General features: G+C 41.0%; 1 protein-coding gene across 1 annotated transcript in view; it reads right to left on the bottom strand.

Moving 5' to 3' along the window:
* Positions 1 to 1,528: 1,528 nt before the first annotated feature.
* Positions 1,529 to 27,471, bottom strand: part of cenpe (centromere protein E) — a 152,388-nt gene continuing 126,445 nt past the window's right edge. The window contains exons 38-46 of the mRNA XM_080189587.1: positions 26,429 to 26,659; positions 15,836 to 16,051; positions 12,171 to 12,392; positions 10,601 to 10,801; positions 8,333 to 8,445; positions 8,154 to 8,251; positions 6,301 to 6,466; positions 5,383 to 5,759; positions 1,529 to 2,219 (exon numbers count right to left, since the gene is read on the bottom strand). Coding sequence (XP_080045713.1) covers positions 2,125 to 2,219; positions 5,383 to 5,759; positions 6,301 to 6,466; positions 8,154 to 8,251; positions 8,333 to 8,445; positions 10,601 to 10,801; positions 12,171 to 12,392; positions 15,836 to 16,051; positions 26,429 to 26,659 — 1,719 coding nt within the window. The 3' untranslated portion in view covers positions 1,529 to 2,124. The remainder of the gene's footprint in view (positions 2,220 to 5,382; positions 5,760 to 6,300; positions 6,467 to 8,153; positions 8,252 to 8,332; positions 8,446 to 10,600; positions 10,802 to 12,170; positions 12,393 to 15,835; positions 16,052 to 26,428; positions 26,660 to 27,471) is intronic.

The raw sequence follows: 27,471 nt of genomic DNA, 5'->3' as shown, positions 1-27,471 counted from the left end.
GGCATCATGGGATGAGAGAGAATACGGTGCAATTATTTGTCAACAGGATGGAGCATGTGGTATATGAACCTTGTTATGGGGCAAAACCTGCAGGGCAGAGCTCACTTAGGAGGCTACAATTAGACTTGCTGCTCCCATCTTTTAACTATTTTTAAATCACCCTATTTCTCTCACTTCAACTTACCCTAGCGCAGTACAGTGGTTAGCACTGCTGTCTCATAGTGCCAGGGACCCCAGTATGATTCACAGCTTACGTCAGTGTGGAGTTTGTATGTTCTCCCCATGTCTGCATGGGTTTCCTCCAGGTGTTCTGGTTTCCTCCCACTGAATGAAAGACATGCTGGTTAGGTGCATTGACCCGATCATGTGCTGGAGTGTGGCGACTAGGGGAATTTCACAATAACTTCTTTGCAGTCTTAATGCAAGCCTTGCTTGTGACTAATAAACTTCCCCCCTATCCCTCTTGCTCTGATGACAGTCCCTCGTGAAATGTACACCGCCCCAAGATCAATTTTAAAATGCAGGAAGGAGGTACATTTTGGCCAAGTTCCTGACTCTGTAAAGCCTCATCTACAAGGCACAAGTCAGGATAGTGATAGAATATATTTCACTTGCTTAAGTGCAGCTCCAATAACACAAACTTAGCATAATCAGGATAAAGCAACCCACTTGATTAAAGCACCCAATTTCACCACCTTCAACACCCATTCCTATCACAGATGTACAATAGCAGCAATGTATACCATATACAGAATGCACCGCAGCAACTCATCCAGGTTTCTTCTACTGCAACTTCCAAGCCCACGCCCTTTACCATCTAGAAAGGCAAGAGCTGCAAATACATGGGAACACATTTCCCTACTGTAAGTTTGCCTCTGAACTCATCATCCTGACTTGAACAATATCACTGCACCTTTACTATCATTGGGTCAAAATCCTGGAACTCCCTCCCTAACAGCCTGGTAGGTGTAACTACACCACATGAACTGCAACAGTTCAAGAAGGCAGCCCATCGCCACCACCACCTCAATTTGAGATGGACAATAAATGCTGGCCTTGCCAGTGATGCTCACATTCCATGAAATGATTTTTAAAGGCTATGACAACATGTCAAGGATTCTTTTATAGCACCTTCTACCACACAGAAAAACAGGGAAGCAGGCAACGGAAACATTACCATCTCCAAGTTACTTACTTTTTGGACTTTGAAATATTTTGCCATTCCATCATCATCCTTGAATTAGCTCCCTAACAGCACAGTGAGTGTATCATCAGCATGCACACTGCAGTGAATCATTAATGTAGCTCACAAATGTTTGAGGACCATCAGAATGGCCAATAAATGCCACACTCATACATATCCAACAAATAATTAACAGGGCAATTTACTGTCTTCAAATGACCATGTGTCCTTGTAATTTATAACTTCAAATGAGTATTTAAGTTTGATTGATCGGTAGAGGCAATTTATTACTGTGTATTAGCAAAACAAAAGCAATGTTTTTATTGAATAGAAAAATGTCTTTATTTAAGAAAACTTCAACGAGAAACTTTTAGTATAAAAGTATACACATTCATAACATAGAAGTTAAATACAGTTACTGAAAGCTTCTGTTTGGTGAAAAAGTTATTGAAACATTGCTGGACAGCATTTCCCAGGGCAATATTTCATACAGTTAATCAAAACTATTGCCTTTGCTCACTTGGCATGATGTTGCTGCTACTTATCTACTTGCAGCCAATGATAGATAGGCATGTTTTATAAAACAAATTTTCATATTACAAGAAATGCCAGTGCTGGAAAATGCAACATTTCCCAATTGTGGGCATAAAGCATTTCTCAGCCAGATTTACCACAGTTAGATTCAAAACAAACTTCCTTTTATCTTCATTAGAACAGCATCCAGTGCATTAATATGACAATTTGAATCAGAACCAGCTGTCCTGTGACCTCTGCAAGCAAGATTAGAGACAAAAAGATCAACTAGTTACAGGCAAAACCAGCTGAGCTACTTTTGAGCAGAAATGTGCAATTCATTTAATCATTAGCACGATAATAATTCCATTCTTCACCAAATGCATTTAGTGGACTTTAATATATTCAATTCTCCCAATAATTAACTTTCACTGCATTTTACACTCCGGTTCAGCAGCAGAGGGTTCGGGCCACCAATTAAGTGAATTCTCATCAGGTTTAGGTTTTTGTTGAGGGCTTCCAGCTAAAGACAAAAAAAAATCCAAAATTAAAAAAAAATCAAAGAAAGCATGCCTAATTTTTTCAACATCTATTTCAGCACTCTTCTGTAGAGCTTCGCACACATTAATTTCCAAGTTGGTGAAATGAGCAAATTTACTAGGATGAAAAATTTCAAAAGTTTCCTTTAAACTTTCTATAACATTGTGATGAGAGCCTATTGTCTCTTTAAAGCCTAGCTTCTGGCTGAATGTTTCACCTCTTCTCCCTTCCAATATTATCTCCTCTACTCATCTAATTTCCAAGCTTCCTATCAAAGAATATACAAATTAAAAACAAAAGCTGTTCTACAGCAAGAACCTGTCTGCACACTTGAGTTATAGATGTTCCATAGAACATAGAACATTACAGCGCAGAACAGGCCCTTCGGCCCACGATGTTGCGCCGACCAGTTACAAAAACAATGACCCACTAGCCTATACCAATCCCTTTTCGTCCATAAACCTATCCACAGATCTCTTAAACGCCCCCAAACTAGGCGCATTTACAACTGCAGCAGGCAGGGCATTCCAATCCCTCACCACCCGCTGGGTAAAGAACCTACCCCTGACATCCGTCCTGTAGCTACCCCCCCTTAATTTAAAGCCATGCCCACTCTCATGGCGAAAACCTGCCTGCGAAATTAATTTCTGTAAACAGAGCTTCTGTGCCAAGTACTCATCTTGGATTACCTTGATGGGTCATAGCACAGAGGTAGCTATTCAGCCTTTTATGCCTGTGTCAGCTCTTTGAATGCACTATAAAATTAGTCCCATTGCTTTGTTCTTTTCCCATAGATGTACAAGTTCTAACTTTTCACATATAGATCCAATTCCCTTCTGTAATTGCTATTACACCAAATCCATCACTCTATATGGTAGTATAAACATTGCAAATCATAACTCACTGTTTAAAAATACACTTATCACCTGCCTGGTTATTTTGTTAATTTTCTTAAAACTATACTCTTGGATTACCTTACCAATAAGATAGACCAAGGTATTGCCTTCTGTGCAGTGGCATTTAACGTTAATATTCTATCAAAACCCTTTGTAATTCTGAAAACCTTGACTGCAAAACTTTATTAACCTTCTTTGTTAAGCTTTATCAATGACTTTCCTTCCACTAAGTTTGGAATGGGGACGTTGACTGACATTTGCACAATATTCTGTTCCATTCAACTCCTCAGGTACTGCAGCAGCCTGTGTTCTAATACAGCAAAATATGGACAATATCCAGGCTTGGATTGACAGGTAGTAAGTAACAATCAAACCACACAAGTGGCAGGTCCCTCATAATCAGCTCCCCCTTCTTCAAGAAAGAATCCAAGCTCGACATTTAATGGCATTATCATGACCAAACCCCCAATTATAAACAACCTGGCAGGGGTTACCATTAACAAAAAGTCTAGCCATATAAATACTGCACTATTCTGCATGGAGTCGGTCACCAGTGGAGTTCCCCAGGGATCTGTTCTGGGACCCTTGCTCTTTGTGATTTTTATAAATGACCTAGATGAGGAAGTGGAGGGATGGGTTGGTAAGTTTGCTGATGACACAAAGGTTGGAGGTGTTGTGGATAGTTTAGAGGAATGTCAGAAGTTGCAGCGAGACATAGATAGGATGCAAGATTGGGCGGAGAAGTGGCAGATGGATTTCAACCCGGTTAAGTGTGTGATGGTTCATTTTGGCAGGTCAAATGGGATGAAGAAATATAATATTAAGGGTAAGACTCTTAGCAGTGTGGAAGATCAGAAGGATCTTGGGGTCTGGGTTCATAGGACTCTCAAATCAGCTTCGCAGGTAGTGGATGTGGTTAAGAAGGCATATGGTGTACTGGCCTCCATCAATCGAGGAATTGAGTTTAGGAGTTGGGAGATAATGCTGCAGCTGTATAAGACCCTGGTCAGACCTCACTTAGAGTACTGTGCTTAGTTCTGGTCACCTCATTACAGGGTGTGGAAGCCATTAAATGGGTGCAGAGGAGATTTACAAGGATGGTGCCTGGATTGGGTGGCATGCCTTATGAGGATAGGTTGACAGAGCTCGGTCTTTTCTCCTTGGAGAGAAGGGTGAGAGGTGACTTGATAGAGGTGTATGAAATGTTGAGAGGTATTGATCGGGTGGATTCTTAGAGGCTTCTTCCCAGGGCTGAAATGGCTGCTACAAGAAGACACGGGTTTAGGGTGCTGGGGAGTAGGTACAGAGGAGATGTCAGGGGTAAGTTTTTCACTCAGAGGGTGGTGGATGTGTGGAATCAGCTGCCAGCAGTGGTGGTGGAGGTGAATTCGATAGGGTCTTTTAAGAGACTTCTGGATGAGTATATGGGACTTAGTAGGATTGAGGGTTATAGGTAAGCTTAGTTGGTAGAGTTATGTTCGGCGCAACTTGTGGGCCGAAGGGCCTGTTTGTGCTGTACTTTTTCTATGTTCTATAATACATATAGACCAGGAATCCTGTGGAGCGTAACCCACCTATCTCAATCTACAAGGCACAACAGGAATGTGATAAATATTCTCCCCTTGCTATGATGAGTGCAACTCCAACAACATTCAAGGCGGCTCCTTGGACTGCATCTTCCAAGCAGTGGGAAGAATGTATGTAGAGTGTCAAACAGTCATAAACAAGTTGTTGGAATGGAAGGTGGTAGATAAAATTTAATGCAGGGGAGTGAGTGTGAAGTGATTCATTTTGGTAGGAAGAATGCAAAGAGAATACAAGGGGTACAGGAGCACAGAGGCCTTGGTGCACAAGTCATTGAAAGTGGTGCAACAAGTTGAGAATAGTTAACAAGGCATACAACATCCTAGGCTTTAGTAATAGGAGCAAAGAGTACAAAAGTGAGGTTATGCTAAATTTGGCTCATATTGAAGAAAGATCTTTTAGAAATTCTATATGGCTTGCAGTATGTATTATGTTCTATTCAAATTGTTACATCGACAGATTGTACTAAAAGCTCACCATTCGACACTCAAGCCTGTTTGCTTTGTTCTAGAGAAATATAACTTCTCTGGTTTGCTCCCATCAATTATATGTTATACTAATCACCTGCTGCAAAAATTGAAGCTCTCAAAGTATTTTCCATTACTGATTTAATTTGAATTGTCGCTGATCTATTTTAATCACACAATGCTAATTGTTTTTTTTTACCTGCTGGGAAACCCAGCTGAGAGTTATCAAAGATTTTGGAGCGGGGAAGCAGCCATGGCTGTGATTCCATATCAAACAACGATGTTCTAGAAGAATCAATGGGAAGTGTTGTCTCTGAAGTCGGTGCAGTTTCATCTCGAATGTTGGTAGCGTTATTTTCAGGTGGAAATAATGTTGTCAAAATCTTGACCTTTTGTGGGATTGGTGTACGTTCTTTTTGTGACAGGGAAGTGAGCGTTTCATCGGGACACAAAGTAACTGTATGTTGAACATTTTCATGCTTCGGTCGATGCTTTACTGGTGTTCGGTCCTTTTCTTCACATTTTACAGCTCTTTCTTTCCATTTATTATTTTCACATTTTAGCTCAGTCAGCATTCTAAAATCAATTGAGATATCATTAACCATCACCAAATACAACAGCATTTCCAGTTAATTTTCTCAGGATCTCAAAAGACAAACATCAACTTCTGTATTTAAATAGCAAGATGGGAAAACAAAGCCAGTAACGTGGACATGCAAGATCAAAACTTCCGAAGCCCACTCATCTTTCATCTTAAATGGAAAAAGGCAGAGCTGCATATGCTGAAGTTTCTTGACATTCATGGTGGAATATCCATTCCCATCAATATCCCACTGTGACTTGCTCCATAGGTGACTAACATCATTTGCTGTGGGTGTTGGGATAGTAAAACGAGTGTACTTGGGAGGCGTGGGTGCGAAAGGACCACAAAATGCAATCGATGCTCCTGCAAGTACAGTTGCCTTGAGAAATTCCTTGTAGGATTTTTAAACTTTGCCTTTGTACTTGTATTAATCGTTTATGCCAGATACAACCAACCAAATGGTGTGCGTGCACTGTGAAGCCAGGTTTTTTTATTTTAAAGAGAATAAAGGCAAATGTGAAAAAGAAAAATTACCGTGTAAGATGTGTATTTTCCTTCTTCAGCTGATTTAGATCTCGATTAAGTTTAGCTTTCTCAGAATTTAAAACAAGAACCATTGCATTCTGAACTATACCACTTCCAGCACTGTAGGTGAGAGGTGCATCAGTAGAATGTCTCTCATCTTTACTTTCAACTGCAACTGAAAGACATTAGAAATTAAATGTTAAATTCAACCAATTGAGTATTTTAAACACAACTCAAATCTCCACGAAGCACAACATTGTCTTTCAAAAATAAGATCTGAATAGGCTGGCATGATGGCACAGTCATTACCTCTGCTGCTTCACAGCATCAGGAACCTGGAATCAATTCTAGCCTCGAGTAACCATGAGAGGTTTGCATGTTCTCCGTGTCCGCATGGGTTTCCTTCCACAGTCCAAAGACGTGCTGGTTAGGTGAATTGGATATGCTAAATTGCCCCATAGTGTCCCAAGATATGTAGGTAATGGGGTTAGGAGGATTAGCAGGGAACACGTGGGATAGGGCCTGGGTAAGATGCACTGTCTGATATGGTGTAGACTCAATGGGCCAAATGGCCTCCTCCTTGTAGAGATTCTATGAATACTTCAGAAAACCACTATCAGAAGCATGTAGAAGCTCAGCAACTGTACAGCTCAGTGACAACCTGAAATTCATGACAAATTGGCAAAGAACCTGACAGATAGTATGTGCCAATATCTTTGGGAAGGAAAGGGAAAGTGAATGAAAAAAAAAGGCCGAGGAAAGATCCTGTCCTCTTAAAAGCAAAACATGACAATCTACTTCATTTTAACCTTAATGCTGATACACTTACCCAAGGTTTTACATTTAAAGGAAGCAAACTGTCAGCTTGACATTGTAAAGAGCTTAGGCCTTAATTAACATAATGGCTGAACAGGAAAGAATCCAATTTGCTAACTTTCCTTGATGATTGAGGATGTAAATATAAAGGAACTTCCAATGATGGATACTAATATGAATCTCCTAAAAAGCCTTCTAACATGTTCTGCATGAGATGAGACTTTTAATCAGTTTGTAACCTAATCTGTTAAATTATCAACTTTATTTTATGAATTTGAGGAAGCTATGTGTCACCATTTCTGATAACACCAAAGCCCAACAATGCTCTATCCCTACCTTTGTTCTTCGCTACTCATCTTAATTTTATGCCCTGGTGTCACTGATTTATGGTTATCTAACTTTTCTCCCATATATCTCAAAATTCATCTATTTTGAGTGTCTTGATTAGCTTTTCCCTTAGTCTTTCCACTCCAAGAATAAAAGCGAACAATTTCTCTAGTTCTGTCTGTTAACTAAAACCCAATAATAACCTTAGTAAGCTTCTATTATATTCTCACTTTGGCCTCATTATTCTATAACAGAGCACCTAAAAAAAATTTGATTTGTGGCACAATGTGTATAGGTTTCACACGTAAACTCTTATCGACAAAACATTGGAATCTATATACTTTAAGTAAAACACCATCAACTTATTCTCCAAATTTGAAAGTTTATGCATCTGAACAGAGGTTTTGGAAATTTCTTTTGAAGTTTCACACATTCGATAGTCACTAATTCTTCCCATGCAAATACTTCAAACTTATAAAAGTTTGCCTGAGAACTCTCAACTTCATTCAGGACAAATTCTCTTGACGTTCATGTTATTTCCAAATTTTGGGCCCTATGCTAGAGCCCAAAAATATTTGTGCACACTTCCAAAATTTACTGTCAAACAGGATACATTTTCAAACTTTAAATTTTGGTGTATGATATCAAAATTTCAAACAGAATGTACAATACTAAGCAATTTTGCCTTTTTTTTAAGCAATGAATTTAAAAATACTAACTCGTGGTATCCAGTTCTTGCTGGGTTCTTCGAAGTGTTGCTTTCATTTGTCTCAACTGCTCTTCTTTATGTTCTACGCTGGCTTCAAGAGAACTAATTCTGCAAATAAATGGGGTGCGTTACTTACAATACAATCTAAATAAAGACAGGATAATTATTTAAAAAGACAGCCATCCTTACTGATTTTCAAAGTGTTTACTCTCTTTAATTTTTGCCATCTGCAGTGCAAACAATTGGTTTTTCAGCTCTGTCATCTCCTCTTTGAAAGGTTGGGCTCCCCTGTCCAACTTGGCCTGAAATGCGACAGAAATGTAAAGAAAATTCAGTTGAATGCTTCCTTCTGTCGGATAATTCAGACATTATCTACGTACACAAATTTTTCATTGCCCTCAAATATGCATACAAAAATAGGAGATGTAAGCCATTCAGCCCCTCGATTCTGCTCCGCCATTCAATAAGATGGCTGATCTGTTTGCATTTTGAATTCCACATTCCAATCCAGCTGATAACTTTTGATTCCCTTGCCTAACAAGAATTTACCTCCACCTTAAAAATGACCCCAAGTCCACTATTTTGAGGCAGAAAGTTCCAAACTTGCACAGCCCGAGAAAAATTTCTTTTCCTTGTCTTGATCCTAAAAGGGTGACCCCTAATTTTAAAAGGTTGCTCCCTAGTTTAAGACTCACCCACAAGGCGAAACATTCTTCCCATGCCCACCTCATCAAGACTGTTCAGAACCTTATATACTTCAATAATGTCACCCCTCACTCTACTGAACTCATGGAAACAAGCCCCACTACCCCCCCCACCACCCCCCCCCGTCTGCCCAACCTTTCCTTGTAGGACAACCCGCTCATTCCGGGTATCAATCTAATGCCACCTCCTCTTAACATCCTCCAATGTAGCAACTTTCAAAATGTTTAAAATCATGTTTTATCATGAACAAACTTTACATTGTGTAATATGATTTGAGAAATGATGCAAATATAATTCTTAAATTCAGAAGTACACAATAATAATTTGAAATTGCCACCAACTGGGAACAGATAACTGTCTAAGTTGCTTTGTTGAGCTTAGAAAAAGTGTAGTGTTTAAAACTAAAAGTAACTGCCTTCAAAACAAACCTCAGGACCCTTAGAAGGTTTTGATTAACATCTTATTTTCCCATGCCATAACCTCATGTCCCATGAATCAGCATCAATTTTAATATGATGCATATTAGATTTACCTCAACAAGCCAGTTATTCAGCTGGGTAAAATTGGCTATATCAAAACTAAGGACACAAGAAGAGAGAGTTTAAAGTGCACCAACTGGGGCTAAATTGAGCAGTTTCACTGACTTTCAAAATTCAACTAATTTGTCTATTTGAAACCTTAATTTGCATAAGATACCATGCACATCAGCGTTACCGTCTCTGTTAGTAGCAAGTGATTAAAATGTTTATTTTTCTAACTTCCACAACAAGCAAATGATAATTAAAGGTTTGAATAGATTTAAACTTATTTAAGATGTGGAAAAGTAGGTCAATTTCAAATACAATTCATTGGACTACCTTAAACATATGAAATATGTTTATTTTGGACCTTTGCTTAGACTCTTGTATTTGAAATTACAATTACTGAGAAAGTGACAAAAATATTTCAGAAAATATGAAAAGTGGGGAAAATAATAAACCTAGTGACCATATTGCGCAACTGAAAGATGATAAAATTCCACAGATGGACGCCATCATGGAAAAAGTTGGCAATATTGTTAACCAAAACAAAATTCACAATAAGATGGGTTAAAAAATTTTTTTTTTTTTGAAAGATATATAGATTTACAGCAGACAAGACAATGCTAACTTCTCAAATGGGGGAAAAAAATGTGCTCTCCTATTTCTAAACCCCTAATTTTATACTTGTATGCAAAATTGATTTCCTACTACCCTCACTACAGGCACTAACAGGGCTGATCCAAATTAACAAATTTCAGACTATCTTGCTGATTCTGTTACAGCTCCAGATTAAAATGCCCTCAATACTTGATGGGGCTTTGTGAATTTAAATAAACTGCCAGATAAGAATGAAGAGTGTTGTCAAATCATACACAAACAAAACATCACACTTGTCCAAGCATCATTTGGTTGAAATATTTGTTCAGCTTTCAGGAAATCTTTCTTGAGTAAGGGACCATGTCAATTCAGAGTAGGACAGTGCAGCTGGTTTTTAAGTGTGCTTTCTTATGCATGTGACTAAATTGACTAATGCTACAACCTCCACTTTGATCCTGCAAAAATTACTCCGATCTCTAGTTTGCAGATTAGAAAAAAAATTGTTCTGAATCAGCAGCTTTCAAAATAAGGTTCAAGAAATACAACTTTTATTTTCTCAAATATTTAACGAAAATATTTTTAGTGCATGCATTTTTGAAGTTCATATTCAGCAGCTTGATTTCAAGCCCCACACCTGCAGCTGTTTCAGACTTTCTTCAAAAGTTTTTATCTGGCTGTCCTTCTTCAACAATGTTATCTGAAGATTTTCAAGCTTTTCCTCCGTCTTGGAGCTTAATTCTGTCTGCAGTTCTGAGAGTTTATCTTCCTGCTGTTTGTAAGCTTCTTGACTCGCTGTCAGTGTCATTTCCAGATCATGATGTTTTATTCTCATTTTCTGAAATTGTAAAATTAAGATGTAAATATACACCTTACCCAAGTCACTTAACATTATATTTTAAGATCCTTGTACTTCTGTCCTAGTATGTGGGGGCATCCAAACGTAAATGTCGTCTTGAAAGTTTTAAAGAGCCCCAATTGTATTAGTCCAATAGCAGTTATCCCAGAATGGGTTCTGATCTCACTGCAGCTCAGTGGTCAAGTTAGGATTGTGCGCCAATCATTAAGTGACAATGCAACAATCACAATGAGTCATAGCACATAATGTGCACTGCGTCTTCAAATTCACAACATAGGAACAGGACAGATAGTTACATCACATTTCAAATCAGTGAACCACATTAGTAATACAAAATAAAGTTATTGGGTTAACGTTAGAACATAGAACATAGAACATTACAGCGCAGAACAGGCCCTTCGGCCCACGATGTTGCGCCGACCAGTTACAAAAACAATGACCCACTAGCCTATACCAATCCCTTTTCGTCCATAAACCTATCCAGAGATCTCTTAAACGCCCCCAAACTAGACGCATCTACAACTGCAGCAGGCAGGGCATTCCAATCCCTCACCACCCGCTGGGTAAAGAACCTACCCCTGACATCCGTCCTGTAGCTACCCCCCCTTAATTTAAAGTCATGCCCCCTCGTGCTAGCTTTCTCCATCCGAGGAAAAAGGCTATCACTATCCACCCTATCTAAACCCCTAATCATCTTATATGTTTCAATAAGATCCCCCCTTAGCCGCCTTCTTCCCAACGAAAACAACCCTAGATCCCTCAGTCTCTCCTCATAGGACCTCCCCACCATACCAGGCAACATCCTAGTAAACCTCCTCTGCACCCTCTCCAACGCCTCCACATCCTTCTTGTAATGCGGGGACCAGAACTGCACACAGTACTCCAAGTGCGGCCGCACTAGAGTAGTGTACAGTTGCAACATTACACTGCGACTCCTAAATTCAATCCCCCTACCAATAAACGCCAAGACACCGTACGCCTTCTTGACAACCTTATCTACTTGATTCCCAACTTTCAGGGATCTATGTACACACACACCTAGATCCCTCTGTTCATCCACACTATTCAAAGTCCTCCCGTTAGCCCTATACTCGACACATCTGTTGCTCCTACCAAAGTGAATTACCTCACACTTCTCCGCATTAAATTCCATCCGCCACCTCTCGGCCCAGCTCTGCAACCTATCTAAGTCTCCCTGCAGACTATGACACCCTTCCTCACAATCTACCACACCTCCAAGTTTGGTGTCATCAGATAGATTCTTTCCCATTGGAATTTCAAATCTTTTTCAGAGCATACTTCCTTTAACTTATAAAAGTAATGCTAATTATTAAAACTGTTTGGTTACCTGTAGCAACAGCTCAGCTGACTTCAACTTTCTGGACAACTTCTGGTTCTCCATAGTTAACAATGGATCATAACCATTTTGGTTGAATGCATCCTGTCTGAGAGCTTTAATCTCTAAAAGCAATTCCTCCGTCCTTTTGTTCACCTCATCTGCTTCCTTACAAGTCTTCCAGAGGTACGCTGAAAATCCAAATATCATTGACCTACTAAAATCAGCTTCACTCTGTAAGAGGAATAAATTAACAATTTCTAGCAGTGCATTGTACTGCTTAGCAACACAAATAATTTCTCATTAATAAATTTAAAAGTATTTTATGAACTTTGCGGTGATAAAGAAGGAAGACCAGCCAGGGAAACACTGGGATCTGGAAATGAAAGAATGTCTCATTGGCAAATATGAGATAGAAATTGGTGGCCTTGTAGGGTTGAGTACAACACTGATGTATACAATCTGAGTGAGGGATGGAGTCAGTTCATGAGGATGTAGAGTTTGTGATGTGGACAGCTTAAATCTTTCCAATATTGGAAGAAAGTGTAGCTCACCCAAAACAGCTTTGGCACAGAGCCTGGGAAGGGAGAGAAAAGGAGCTGGATGTCATCTAATCGATCAGAACTAATCTATGTCTATGGTTGAAATGCATAGATATAGTGTAGGAGAAGTTTGGTCCCTGCAAATATTCCAGGAATTCCATTCTAGCCTAGAACTTTATGCTGCCCTGAGGGAAATTAAAGGGCAGCAGTCAGTGACTTCAAATCTTCAGCCAAAAGGGAACACAAATGATCGTTATTATTCTATTATACTACAGTGAACTGATTTTTTAAAATTTCAGTATGCCTCATTGGAAGCGAGGTAAATAAAATGAAATAAACGGGATGCTTGATGACTATACATCTATGGCAATCATCTCCAACTTATGATCACTGAAGTGTACAGATACAGTGCAATGTTTATTATTGGAATCATACAATTACCTGCATCAAACAAGAACAAGCAATTTATTTAAAACCAGATAGAAGATTGAAGTTTAGCAATCATATTTGGACATGCCACATTCCAGATATGTATCTCCTTATCTATTATGATTAAGTTTGTAGTCAGATTTCTAGCACTAAAATAGACCTAACCAATATCAAATCACATTCTCGATGTGAATGTATAATCCCAGTTATCCTCAACTATGTTTCAGCATTTAACACAGCCGATCACGCCCTTCAAGATACAGCCCAATGGGATTGCCAGCACTGGATTTCTTTCTTCTAAATCTGACCGAGGAACACTTTCTCTTCCTGACAGTTACTCGAGGAAACTTCCAAAGATCCATCTTCGTAACTCCCCCTCTTCAATGTGTCACCACTTGGTAATATTGCCCACAGACATAGATTAGTTCTGATCGATTAGATAACATCCAGCTCCTTTTCTCTCCCTTCTCAGGCTCTGTGCCAAAGTTGTTTTGGAAGAGCTACACTTGCTTCCAATATTGGAAAGATTTAAGCTGTCCACATCACAAACTCCACATCGTCACAAACTGACTCCATCCCTCACTCAGATTGTATACATCAGTGTTCTACTCAACCCTACAAGGCCATCTCATATTTCTATCTCATATTTGCCAATGAGACATTCTTTCATGTCTAGATGCCAGTGTTTTCCTGGCTGGTCTTCCTTCTTCTATCACTGCAAAGTTCAGCTCATTAAAATTATGAAATATGATCAGTCTAACCAGTTCATTACCACCATTCTGTTAGACACAACACAATGATAAGTCAGTCACTGACTAAACATGCCAATAAAGAGAGTCAGAGGTTTACAGCATGGAAACAGGCCCTGCAGACAAACTTGTCCATACCAGCCTTTCTTTTTTTAAAAACTCTAAGCTAGTCCCAATTGCCTGTGTTTTGCCCATATCCTTCTATATCCATCTTACTCACTTAACTATCTAAATGCTTTTTAAAAACACAAAATTGTAACTGCTTCTACTATTACTCTGGCAGCTTGTTCCAGACACTCACCACCCTCTTAAATAACTGCTCCTCTAGACCCTTTTGTATCTCTCCCCTCTCACCATAAACCTATACCCTCTAGTTTCAGACTCCCCTACCTTTGGGAAAAAAAAAATTATTTTATAGACCTCTATAAGATCACCCCCTTAGCCTCCTACACGCCAGGAGAGAAAAATCCCAGTCTATCCAGTCTCTTATAACTCAAACCATCAAGTTCTGGTAGCATCCTAATAAGTCTTTTCTGCACAGTTTGTAGTTTAATAATATTCTTTCTATAATAGGGTGACCAGATTATAGAAATCTGATCTATTCCAAGTATGGCTTTACCAATGTCTTGTACAACTTCAACAAGACATTTCAATTCCTATATTCAATGTTTTAATCAATGAAACCAAGCATGATGAATGCCTTCTTTACCAGTCTCTCCACATGTGATTCCACTTTCAAGCAGCTATGAACCTGTACCCCTAGATCTATTTGTTCTATAACTCTCCCCAATGCCCTACCATTAACTAAATCCTGCCCTGGTTCAATCTACCAAAATGCATCACCTCGCATTTATTTAAATTAAACTCCATATTTCTATTGCTTATTCGCCAACAGATCCCTATAAGTTTTTTTTTTGTTCATGGTAACGTGGCAAAGCCAGCATTTACTGCCAATCCCTGTTGGCCCATGGTGGTAATGAGCATCACTTCTAAACGACCACAAACTGTTTGGTGGAGGTATACCCAATGTTAGGGAGGGAATTCCAGGATTTTGACCCAGTGGTGATGAAAGAATGGTGATGTGATTCCAAGTAAGGTAATGGAGGGGAACTTGCAGATGGTGATGTTCCCATGTTCCTGCTGCATAACAGTTTGCAGTTAGAAATTGACTTTGCCTCAGGAGCTTTTTATCTGAAAGCACAAGGCTGAATTTTCCATTTAAATAGATACTGGACAGCAAAGGTACTCGCCACTTTATAGCAGCTGGAGGTTAAACCTGCAAGTATTTTCATTGTAGAAAGCACATGAATTAAAAATAGTCTCAGAATTTCTGTCAAGCATTGCTTTGGTGCTTTTCTTTCGAATTTTGATAAATGTGGTCCTAAACTTGCAATGGCTAAGTGGTGTACATTTTAGATAACATTCAAAAATAAAATTTGGGTGCATACAAGTTGCAACATCATTTTAATTCTTTCATTCATGTGTCATTGGATTATCTTCTGGATACACAAACTGTCTTCTAGAACATTGAACCTGAAGCAAAGCAATCACGAAAGTCTGAGGCAGTTGAAATTAGGATTAGAAGTTACAGCAATCAATGGAAACACCGGGTGGCAGTGGTTAGCACTGCTGCCTCACAGTGCCAGGGACCTGGATTTGATTCTCGGCTTGGATCGCTGTCTGTGTGGAGTTTGCACATTCTCCCTGTGTCTATGTGGGTTTCCTCTGGGTGCTCCAGTTTCCTCCCACAATCTGAAAGATATGCTGGTTCACAGGTACACTGAGGGAGAATTTAGCATGACCAGTGTCCCTGAATAGACACCGAGTGTGGTGACGAGGGGATTTTCATAGCAACTTCATTGCAGTGTTAATACAAGCCCACTTTTGACTAATAAATTCAAACATGGAAATTTCAAATACATTAGTGCTGCACTGATCTTGAAGTAAATAAACATACCAGAACTGCTTCACGTTGGAGTTGATATTGTTGATCTAGCATTTGATTTTCATTCTCAATTTCTTCAATTATTTTCAAAATATTTGTGCAGGACTGATTGGAAATTCTTTCCGCAAGATTCTTTCGGGCTTTTGTCCTGGAAAGTAATTCATTCTGAGCGCTGGTCAGGAAGTTTGGATATTTTGACTTCAATTCCAACAAATTCTTCTGGACGTTCTAAGTGAGAGAAATAATATCCAATGTAAAATGAAAAATGCAAGCAATCAATTTTAGAACTTCAAAATAATTAAATTAGCTTCTGATGGTGCTGATATACTAATGTGAATTGATGAACAACTTGCAGGATACTTTACAATTGTTTAATCAGTTTTTATAATTTTAGGGGTGAATTTGTTAAAAACATTCCCACAAAATAGTAGAAAAAAATCTCAATTTCTTAAAATAGTTATGGGATACACACACTCGTAGCTTGATTGTTGTGATGTGATTAACAAAATGGAAATGCTGCATATAATAGCCCAAATCTTCTGGTATTGGCTCATTAGAGACTCTTTTCGGGGAATCAAAACTTCACTTGCACCTTCTTCAATTTGGTCTACTGTATCCACTGCTTACAATGCAGTCTCCTTTACATTGGGAAGACTAAACGCAGACTGAGTGACAGCTTTGTGGAACACTTTCACTCGGTCAACAAGCATGACCACAACCTTCCTGTTGCTTGTCATTCCAACTCAGCTTCGTGACCCCGTGTTCATATGTTCCCACCTTGGCCTGCTGCAACGCTCCAATGAAATCCTTAATAAACTATAGGTGCAGCACCTAATTCTCCAATTAGGCACATTACTGCCCAATATTCACTGAGTTCAACTTTAGGCTGTGACTTTTTTCCTCCATCCTTAGCTTTTTGTATTCCAAACACATTTTGTTCCTTTGCAAAACCGCCTTCCCACTCTGGGCCAGCTGTCGCCTGTTCTTAAGTTTTGCTATCTCTTTGTTGCAATCTCTCCTGGCTCCCGTTAATTACCGCCCCAGTCCTCTTGTACATGAAGTACATTTTCCCTCACTTCAGCTCTGAAAAAGGGTCAAGTGGACTTGAAATGTTAACTGTTTGTTCTCCCAACAGATGGTGCCAGATCTGAGTTTTCCCAGTTCTTTCAGATTCCAGGACCTGCAGTATTTTGGTTTTAGCCCTGGATATTTTAATTGAGTAAGAAGTCTCTCAACACCAAGTTAAAGTTCAACAGGTTTATTTGGTAGCAAACACCACTAGCTTTCAGGGCTCTGCCCCTTCGTCAGGTGAATGGGGAGCTCTGATCACAAACAGGGCATATAAAGACACACACTCAGTTTACAGAATACTGATTAGCATGTGATTCTTTACAGTTAATCAAGTCTTAAAGATGCAGACAATGTGAGTGGAGATAGTATTAAGCATAGGTTAAAGAGATGTGTATTGTCTCCAGACAGGACAGTGAGAGAGATTTTGCAAGGTCGTGGGGGTTACAGATAATGTGACATGAGCCCAAGATCCTGGTTGAGGCTGTCCTCATGTGCAGAATTTGGCTATCAGTCTCTGCTCAGCAACTCTGCGTTGTCGTGAAGGCTGCCTTGGAGAATGCTTACCCAAAGATCAGAGGCCGAATGCCCATGACCGCTGAAATGTTCACCAACAGGAAGAGAACAGTCTTGCCTGGTGACTGCCGAGCGATGTTCATTCATCCATTGTCGTAGCGTCTGCATAGTCTCCCCAGTGTACCATGCCTCAAGACATCCTTTCCTGCAGCGTAACAGGTAGACAATGTTGGCCAAGTTGCAAGTTGTACCTGGTGGATGGTGTTCTCACGTGAGATGATGGCGTCCGTGTCGATGATCCGGCATGTCTTGCAGAGGTTGCTGTGACAGGGTTGTGTGGTGTCTTGGTCACTGTTCTCCTGAAGGCTGGGTAGTTTGCTGCAGAAAATGGTCTGTTTGAGGTTGTGTGGTCGTTTGAAGGCAAGAAGTTGGAGTGTGGGGATGGCCTTGGTGAGATGTTCGTCTTCATCAATAACATGCTGAAGACTCTGGAGGAGATGTTGTAGCTTCTCCGCTCCGGGGAAGTATTGGACGACGAAGGGTACTCTGTTCACTGTGTCCCGTGTTTGTCTTCTGAGGAGGTCAATGCGGTTTTTTTGCTGTGGCGCATCGGAACTGTCAATCAATGAGTCAAGCGCCATATCCTGTTCTTATGAGGGCATCTTTCAGCGTTTGGAGGTGTCTGTTGTGATCCTCCTCATCTGAGCAGATCCAGTGTATACAGAGGGCTCGTCTGTAGGGGATGGCTTCTCTAACATGTTTAGGGTGGAAGCTGGAGAGATGGAACATCGTGAGGTTATCCATGGACTTGCGGTACAGTGAGGTGCTGAGGTGACCGTCCTTAATGAAGATGCGTGTGTCCAAGAATGCAACCAATTCCGGAACATAGCCCATGGTGAGTCTGATGGTGAGATGGAACTTGTTCATGTCATCATGTAGTTGTTTCAGTGATTGTTCACCATGAGTCCAAAGTATCGACAACTGAACAACAGGGAACACTACAGACAGTTGCCCGTAAATCCAACAAAAGAACATACCCGTCAACTCAACACTCTGATCAAGACCTTTGATCCGTATCTGCAGAGCACCCTCTGTGCTCTAATCCCACATACTCCCGGCATTCTAGATCTCTACTGCCTCTCAAAGATACACAAACAAACACACCCGGCCGTCCCATCGTATTGGGCAATGGGACCCTCTGCAAGAACCTCTCTGGCTACGTCGAGGGCATCCTGAAACCCACTGTACAAAGAACCCTCAGCTTTTGTCATGACACAACAGACTTCCTACAGAAACTCAGCACACATGGAGCAGTTGAACCAGGAGCACTCCTCCTCATAATGGATTTGTTGGCACTCTACACCAGCATCCCCCACAACGATGGTATTGTTGCAACTGCCTCAGTACTCAACGCCAACAACTGCCAGTTTCCAGATGCAATTTTACAACTAATCCGCGTCATCCTGGACCACAATGTCTTCATGTTCAACAACCAGTTCTTTATCCAGACACACGGAACAGCCATGGAGACCAAATTCGCACCTCAATATGCCAAAAACTTCAATGCGTAGGCTCGAACAAGGCTTCTTCACCGTACAGGACCTTCAATCGATGCTATACACTAGATACATCGATGACATTTTCTTTCTTTGGGCTCATGGTAAACAATCACTGAAACAACTATATGATGACATCAACAAGTTCCCTCCCACCATCAGACTCACCATGGACTACTCTCCAGAATCGGGTGCATTCTTGGACACACGCATCTTCATTAAGGACGATCACCTCAGCACTTCACTGTACAACAAGCCCACGGATAACCTCACGATGTTCCACTTCTCCAGCTTCCACCCTAAACACATTAAAGAAGCCATCCCCCACAGACAAGCCCTCTGTATACACTGGATCTGCTCAGATGAGGAGGATCACAACAGATACCTCCAGACGCAGAAAGAGGCCCTCATAAGAGCAGGATATGGCGCTCAACTCATCGATCAACAGTTCCGATGTGTCACAGCAAAAAACCGCACCGACCTCCTCAGAAGACAAACACGGTGGACAGAGTATCCTTCGTCGTCCAGTACTTCCCTGCAGCGGAGAAGCTACAACATCTTATCTGGAGTCTTCAACGTGTTATTGATGAAGACAAACATTTCGCCAAGGCCATCTCTACACCCCACAACCTCAAACAGACCACTGTCCGCAGCAAACTACCCAGCCTTCAGGGGAACAGTGACCACGACACCACACAACCCTTCCACAGCAACCTCGGCAAGACATGTCGGGTCATCGACACGCCGGATCATCGACACAGATGCCATCATCTCACGTGAGCACACCATCCACCAGGTACATGGTACATACTCTTGCAACTCGGCCAATGTTGTCTATCTGACATGCTGCAGGAGAGGATGTCCCAAGGCATTGTACATTGTAACGTCTGCATGGTCTCCCCAACGATGGATGAATGAACATCACTTGACAATCACCAGGCAAGAGTGTTCTCTTCCTGTTAAAGAACATTTCAGCATTCGGCCTCTGATCTTCAGGTAAGCGTTCTCCAAGATGGCCTTCAGGACACATGACAGTCAGAGTCGCTGAACACAGACTGATGGCCAAGTTCCACACATGAGGACAGCCTCAACCGGGATCTTGGGTTCAAGTCACGCTATTTGTTACCCCCTCGACTTGCCTAGGCTTGCAAAATCTCACTTACTGTCCTGTCTGGAGACAATACACATCTCTTTAACCTATGCTTAATGCTATCTCCACTCACATTGTCTGCACCTTTAAGCTGTAAAGACTCACATTCTGATCAGTATTCTGTAAACTGAGTGTGTCTTTATATGCCCTGTTTGTGATCAGAACTCCCCACTCACCTGATGAAGGGGCAGAGCCCCAAAAACTAGTGGTGTTTGCTGTCAAATAAACCTGCTAACTTTAACCTGGTATTGTGAGACTTCTTATTGTGTTTGCTCCAGTCCAACACCAGCATCTCCACATCATATTTTAATTGATCCAGCACTCAATATCTTTTGGGACAACAAGTTCAGAATTTTCACTACAATGTTTGTGATTGTCATTTCTAATTTCACTGACAAATGGCTTAGCATTATTATTATTATATCTTGTTCTGGATTCACCTACCAGAGGGAATAGTTTTTCTGTAACTTCCTATGAAATCCCTGAAAAGTAGAAAGCACGAACTGTGTAAGCAACTGTTGCTATTGAGATTACCTTTCTAGTTAGCCTTGTCAGTTTAACATTACCAAATGTTAACAACTAATTTTCTCCAAATTTATCCAGGTGGACGCGTCTTCAACATCCCAGATGCCAAAAGGCACTTCATAGGCTAGGTGGATAGGATTAGAGTATTCATTTGGCAGGGGTTGGGTGAAACACAGCGGTTATGGCTCAATGATGCACTGATCCTGTATCTGAGGATAATATATTTTCCCACCACAGATGAGCAATTCAGTCTTCATATGCCTTTTCCTGTGCCAAGTAGGACGATGGTCCCTTTGCTCTGAACCTTCACTTTCCCCACCAGCATCATCCCTCCAAGGAGACTGAAGTTCTGTTTTACCTTCATTGGCCACAATATCCTTCTCCTTGGCAAATTCCGGCCCACTCTTACTCAACTATTTTCCTGTAGACCTCTGGCACCAACTTGTAAGTGTTCAGCATAACAGTTTTGCTTCCTCAATCACAAATGTTCTGCTGAAAGAGACAAGTATACCCACAAAGACTTCCCCCACCATAACACCAAGAACACATCCAATTCTTTCAGCCAATTGAGATTTGAGGCAATTTTCTTGTACGAGCAAAATATATCTCCACTCTTTCCTCGGTACCAAATGAACATTCTTCGTCAGTTTGCAACTATGTTACATTTGACCGAGAACGTGTGCTTTAATTATTTATTTGTGGGACATTGGTGCTGCTGGCCAGCCAACATTTACTGCCTCATCCTAGTTGCCCAAGGGCAGTTGAGAATCAAACACATTACTGTGGCTCTGGAGTCACATGTAGGCTAGACCAGCTAAGGATGGCAGATCTCCTTCCCTAAGGGACATTAGTAAACCAGATGGGTTTTTCCCAATAATCAACAACTGTTTCATGGTAAACAGATTCTGAATTCCAGATTTTTTATTGAATTCAAAATTCCACCAACTGCAGTGGTGAGAACACAGCTCCCCAGAACATTAGCTGAGTTTCTGGATTAAGAGTCTAGTGATAGTGCCACTAGGCCATCACCTCCCCATTACTATGGCTGCCTATTTTCACTTCTCCAGTATCACTCAACTATTGCTTCAGGTTATCTGGTGATGAAAATCTCATGCAGATCTTTGCTATCTCTGGCCAGAACTAGGCCAATGAGCTCCTGGCTGGTTGCAGATATTCTAACCTCCCCTCCCCTACCCGCCCCCATACTTGATCAACCAAAATTCTGCTACTCATGTCCTATCCAACCACCAGTATTGTGCTAGGTCATCTTGTTTGGCCCTTCATGGCCTTGTTCTTTCCACTAGTTTTACAATCTGTCAGTCCACAATGTTGCAAGATATTTCTGCTCCTTTAATTTTGATCTCTTGCTCATCCCCAGTTTTAATCACTCCACAACAAATGGCTGTCTTCTGCTCACGAACTGGGAGCAGCACAGGTTAAGGGTCAGCCAGCACACATTTGTTGAAAGATCATCAAGACTGACTAACCCACATGATTTCTTAAATAAAACAGAGTGGGTTGATGAAGATGCTGCTTTCATGGATTTTCAGCAGGCATTTGATGAAGTATCATGTAACAGGCACTGGCTGCCTTCCATATCTTGTAGAATGAGAAGCTAGATCACCAAGATCAGGAGCTACCACAATGATAGACAGTGTGCCTTTGTGTAGAAGATTGGAGAAAAACAAATTCTAAATTTTTCAGAAATTGCCTTTGGTTGGAGCTTTACACTCTGATGTTTTCTACTGGTGAATGAGGCTACTGCATTCCTACTCATCTATTTTTCACAATTTGCAAAAAATCAAACAATAACTAAAGAATTAAAACATTACTCTAATGACTAAACTCAACATATTTCCATAACCTAGCAACATAATTTTCTGTCAAAACACACAAAATCAAATTTGATATCAAATGAATACAAGAAATGTATTCATGGTGTTTCTAGTATTGACACTAACCAAAAGAAACTTTATAAACTTTATTGCTTCATATAAAAATAAGTTAGATAGCAGATACCAATACATGGCGCTGACTGGGCTGGAGTTCAGATCCAACAACTCACAGGCATCAGCCACAAATGAAAACTTGCACACAGAATTTAAGGCACAAAAGAGACCATTAAGCTCATCGTGTTTCTGCCATCTGAAAGTTTAACCTGCCAGCTCTTAGTCCAAAGCAACGTACAATATGGCACTCCAGCGGTAAATACAAATACTTCTAAAATGTTATGAATGTTGGTCTGCACTACATTTTCAGACAGCAATTTCGAGACTTCCACCATCCTACACATGAAATGATTCTTATCTCCCTTCAAACTCTTGTCAATTGTTCCAAGGGAAATAAGTCCTTCCTATTCATTATCCAAGCTTCACATGATTATGTACCCCTCAATTAAGACTACTCAGCCTCCACTGTTCCAAAAGTTTAAAAACAAACTATCCAACTTTCCTCAGTTAAATTTTCCAATCCTGGCACTATTCTCATAACTGTGCTTTCGTTCAAGTGCAATCTCATCCTTTCTGAAATGTGGTGACTGGAACTTTACACAGCAGCTAAATGGTATTTTGTGCAGTTCTAGCACAACAAAGAAACAAACAAAGAAACAAAGAACATCCCAGCACGGGAAACAGGCCCTTCGGCCCAACGAGCCCGCGCCGCCGCATCTTCCCACACCTACCATGCCCTGTGTGTATGTGAGTGGAACCCCTAATGTAGCCAGATTCAGGGGAGAATAGTGTCAATTTGGTACACCAATCAGCCTAAGAGCACATCTTTGGGGTGTGGGAGGAAACCGGAGCGCCCGGAGGAAACCCACGCAGCCACAGGGAGAATGCGCAAACTCCCACAGACACAGGCCCAAATCCATGTATCTGCACAGCTAGCAGTGATAGTCACTGAGCTGTTGCGGTGCCCATCTGCTGGTCCAGGATTAAGCACACACAACGACACGAAGTACTAGGCCACTCCCGGAACCTCCAAGAGCAGCCCACGCACGACCCACCGTGTGCATGCCCCTCGTTTAACAAGGTGGACCGACCCTATGGAATAAAAAGACAATACGTTAACATATAAAACTACATTTCCGGTGTCGTCCCGAGGCTCTGACCCTATTTAATACCCTCTACTATAACCCTCCATCCTTGCTTCGCTCATGTGTCTGTCTAAGTAAACCTTTAACAAGTCCAATGTGCCTGCCTCCACCACCCTACTCGGTAGCGCGTTCCATACCCCCACGACCCTCTGCACGAAAAACTTTCCTCTCATATCCAAATTATACTTCTCCCCCCTCACCCTTAGATCGTGACCTCTCGTAATTGTCCCCAGTCTAGGGAAAAGCCTACCACTGTTTACTCTATCTATTCCCTTCAGTATTTTATATACCTCTATCATATCACCCCTTAATCTCCGTCTTTCTAAGGAGAAGAGCCCCAGTTTCTCCAACCTTTCCTCGTAACTCAGTCCTTCCATGCCAGGCAACATCCTGGTAAATCTCCTCTGCACCCTCTCCAGGGTCTCCACGTCCTTCCGGTACTAAGGTGACCAGAACTGGACGCAGTACTCCAAATGCGGTCTAACCAACGTTCTGTACAACTGAAGCATTAGACGGCAGCTCTTATACTCTATACCCCTTCCTATAAAGGCTAGCATTCCATAAGCTTTCTTCACAACCTTCTCTACCTGTGTCGACACCTTCAGAGAGTTGTGCACCTGCACTCCCAGGTCCCTCTGTATCTCTACACTCTTAATCGGTCTACCTTTTATCACATAACTCCTCCCTGCATTATTCCTTCCAAAATGCATCACCTCGCATTTGTCAGGATTAAATTCCGTCTGCCATCTATCTGCCCAATATACCAACCTATCTATGTCCTGCTGTGTCACCTGACAGTCCTCCTCAATATCTGCCAATCCTACCATCTTGGTGTCATCCGCAAATTTGCTGATCACACCACGTACACCCTCTTCCAAGTCGTTTATATATACTACAAAGAGGAGAGGTCCCAGTACTGAGCCCTGCGGCACACCACTGGTGACTGGCCTCCAGCCAGAAAAGGTCCCCTCGACAACTACTCTCTGTCTATTTCCCAGCCAGTTTTCGATCCACCTAGCTACCTGTCCTTGTATCCCATGTGCCTTAACCTTTTCTACCAGCCTACCGTGAGGGACTTTGTCAAATGCCTTACTGAAATCCATATAGGTGACATCAATGGCTCGCCCATCGTCAACCGTTTTTGTCACCTCCTTGAAGAATTCCACCAGATTCGTAAGGCAAGACCTCCCCCGAACAAAGCCATGTTTGCGTATCCCTAATCAGATCGCAACGCTCCAAATGCTCATACATCCTATCCCTCAGAATTTTTTTCCAATAATTTTCCTGCCACCGATGTCAAACTCACTGGTCTATAATTACCAGGGTTATCCCTACTACCCTTTTTAAACAGCGGTACCACATTAGCTACCCTCCAGTCTTCTGGGGCCTCACCTGTGTCCAAAGTACATTCTTTTATTTTCTATGCCTCAGCTAATAACAGAAGTATACTTTCTTAGCTACCTGATCCACTCCTTGGACATATAGACATGCCAATGGAAGCAGTCACAGAAATCATAGAAACTCTGCAGTACAGAAAGAGGCCGTTCGGCCCATCGAGTCTGCACTGAACACAATCCCACCCAGGTCCAACCCCTACATCCCTACATATTTTACCCACTAATCCATGCATCTCAGGACACTAAGGGGCAATTTTAGCACTGCCAATCAACCTAACCCTCACATCTTTGGACAGTGGGAGGAAACCAGAGCATCCGGAGGAAACCCATGGGGGGAATGTGCAAACTCCACACAGACAGTAACCCAAGCTGGGAATCGAACCCAGGTCCCTGGAGCTGTGAAGCAGCAGTGCTAACCACTATGCTACCTTGCTGCCCAGTTACCAAAATGTCAACTACTACTCTTTGCTTCTGCCAGGAGGCAATTTTGGATCCAACTTGCTACTTTCTCTTGGATTCCAACCCTTTTTCTTTTGACTGGTTTTGTCAAAATCTTGCTCTTTCCTCAATTATCCTCTTGTTCTATGTATTTACTTCAAAACTTGCCCAAAATCACATCTCAGCTTAAATTTGCCTTCCCTTACTAGCTCTTGGTCCACATTTGTCCTTTTCCATAACAATGCTGAATCTAAAGGAATTATGATCGTTGTCACCGAGATGTTTTCTCACTGGCACCACTTATACCTGTTCAGCTTCATTTTCTAAAACAAAGTTCAGAAACTGTCGCTTCTTGTTGGATTTTCAGCACACTCGCTAAAAGGTTTCTGAACACATGCAAGAATTCTACATCCTCTGCTGCAACTGTTATACTGATTTAATCTGAGTTACTTAGGGAAATTGAAATCCCCAATACTACTGCCTGATTGCTTCTGGATTTCTCAGCAATTTGTTTAAATATTTGCTCTATCTCTCTGGCTGTTTTGGTATATTCCCAGCAATGCGATTGCCCTTTTCTTCTTCCATTTAGCCCATATTTAAATGATGCTTCATTTAATGATACTTCTAGCATATCTTACCTCCTCAAAGCTGTGATTATCTCCCCAACCAAAACTGCCTTCTTGTATCCTGTCTGAAAACAATTTCTTCAGCCATGAATTCATCAGACATATTGTTCACTCCCTCTTCCCTTCCAACTACCACCCTCCCAACACGACAAAGATGCAGTTAAATAGTCAATGGTGGAACAAAGTCTTGGAATTATAATGCTCTAGTTCCCTATTCTGAAGGAACAATACAAACCTGCAAGTGGTTTTCTTTAGCTGCAATTAAAGATGAAACTGCTATTATTTCAGCATTCTTCCCTTCTGACATTAATTCCTGTTCAGCTGGATCAGACACTTGCTTCTTCAGAGTGTGCAACTGTAACAGCACTTCTTCATTCTTCTTTTTATGTTCTGCTAGCTTTGCATCACATACATGAAAACGCTCATGACATTTCCTCACACGAGCAGGTACATTATTCAGCATTCTCTGTTGCAGAAATATGAAAAAATTGTCATAAAATGGACAGGATGGAGCCAAACACTAGCATTTACCATCTGAAATAGTTTTCCACCTTAAAAAGTTATATTAAATCCTTTTGTTCATCATTTTTCTCAAGCTTTCCACTTTGATTCAGTAAAACGAAAGTAAAAATCTACTAAAACCAATAATTATGGTTCATATTACAGAAGTGCCTTCCAGGGTTATTACATTCAGATTGCAGGTAAGATAATACACTCCTCCTTGCTGCAAACAGGAAAAAGTGGTCAGATCAACCAAACCGGGTACCAATTGCTGTGCTGCAAGCTGCCCAAGACATTGGCAAAGACTCAAGATTGACATTCCAATCTTAATCCACATGTAGTTGTTTTGTTGCAAATGATCTCTGAAACCACTCTGCTTTAATCCAACTTTCCATCATTAATATTGCAAAGGGCAGAGACAACAGGATAAGTGTATGTGTGGGATACTTTAAACAATAGAAGGAACATAAAACCAGCCTCCTTAGACATGATAGGATCTCCATTATCACTGAAGTAAATTTTGCATGGGAACATTTCTGTAAATAAAGACTTTGCAGAATTCTTTCTACAAATTAACTACCTTGCTGTTCAACTTAAATCTGCCGCACACTCTAAAAGTATACTTTAGCAGTAGCAACGCCCCTATGTTAGTTCCTGACCAGAATCAAAACATTTACCAGACAATACAGATGGATCAATTTAAAAGTAATATTCACAATTACCCTTCACCAGCTCAGCTTTACTTGAATACTCACTGCGGCAGCAAATACTGAAGTG

Source organism: Carcharhinus amblyrhynchos, chromosome 5, assembly GCF_965287045.1.
Source record: "Carcharhinus amblyrhynchos chromosome 5, sCarAmb.v2.hapA, whole genome shotgun sequence".
Lineage (NCBI taxonomy): Eukaryota > Metazoa > Chordata > Chondrichthyes > Carcharhiniformes > Carcharhinidae > Carcharhinus > Carcharhinus amblyrhynchos.
This window is presented reverse-complemented; position numbering and strand designations above follow the sequence as displayed.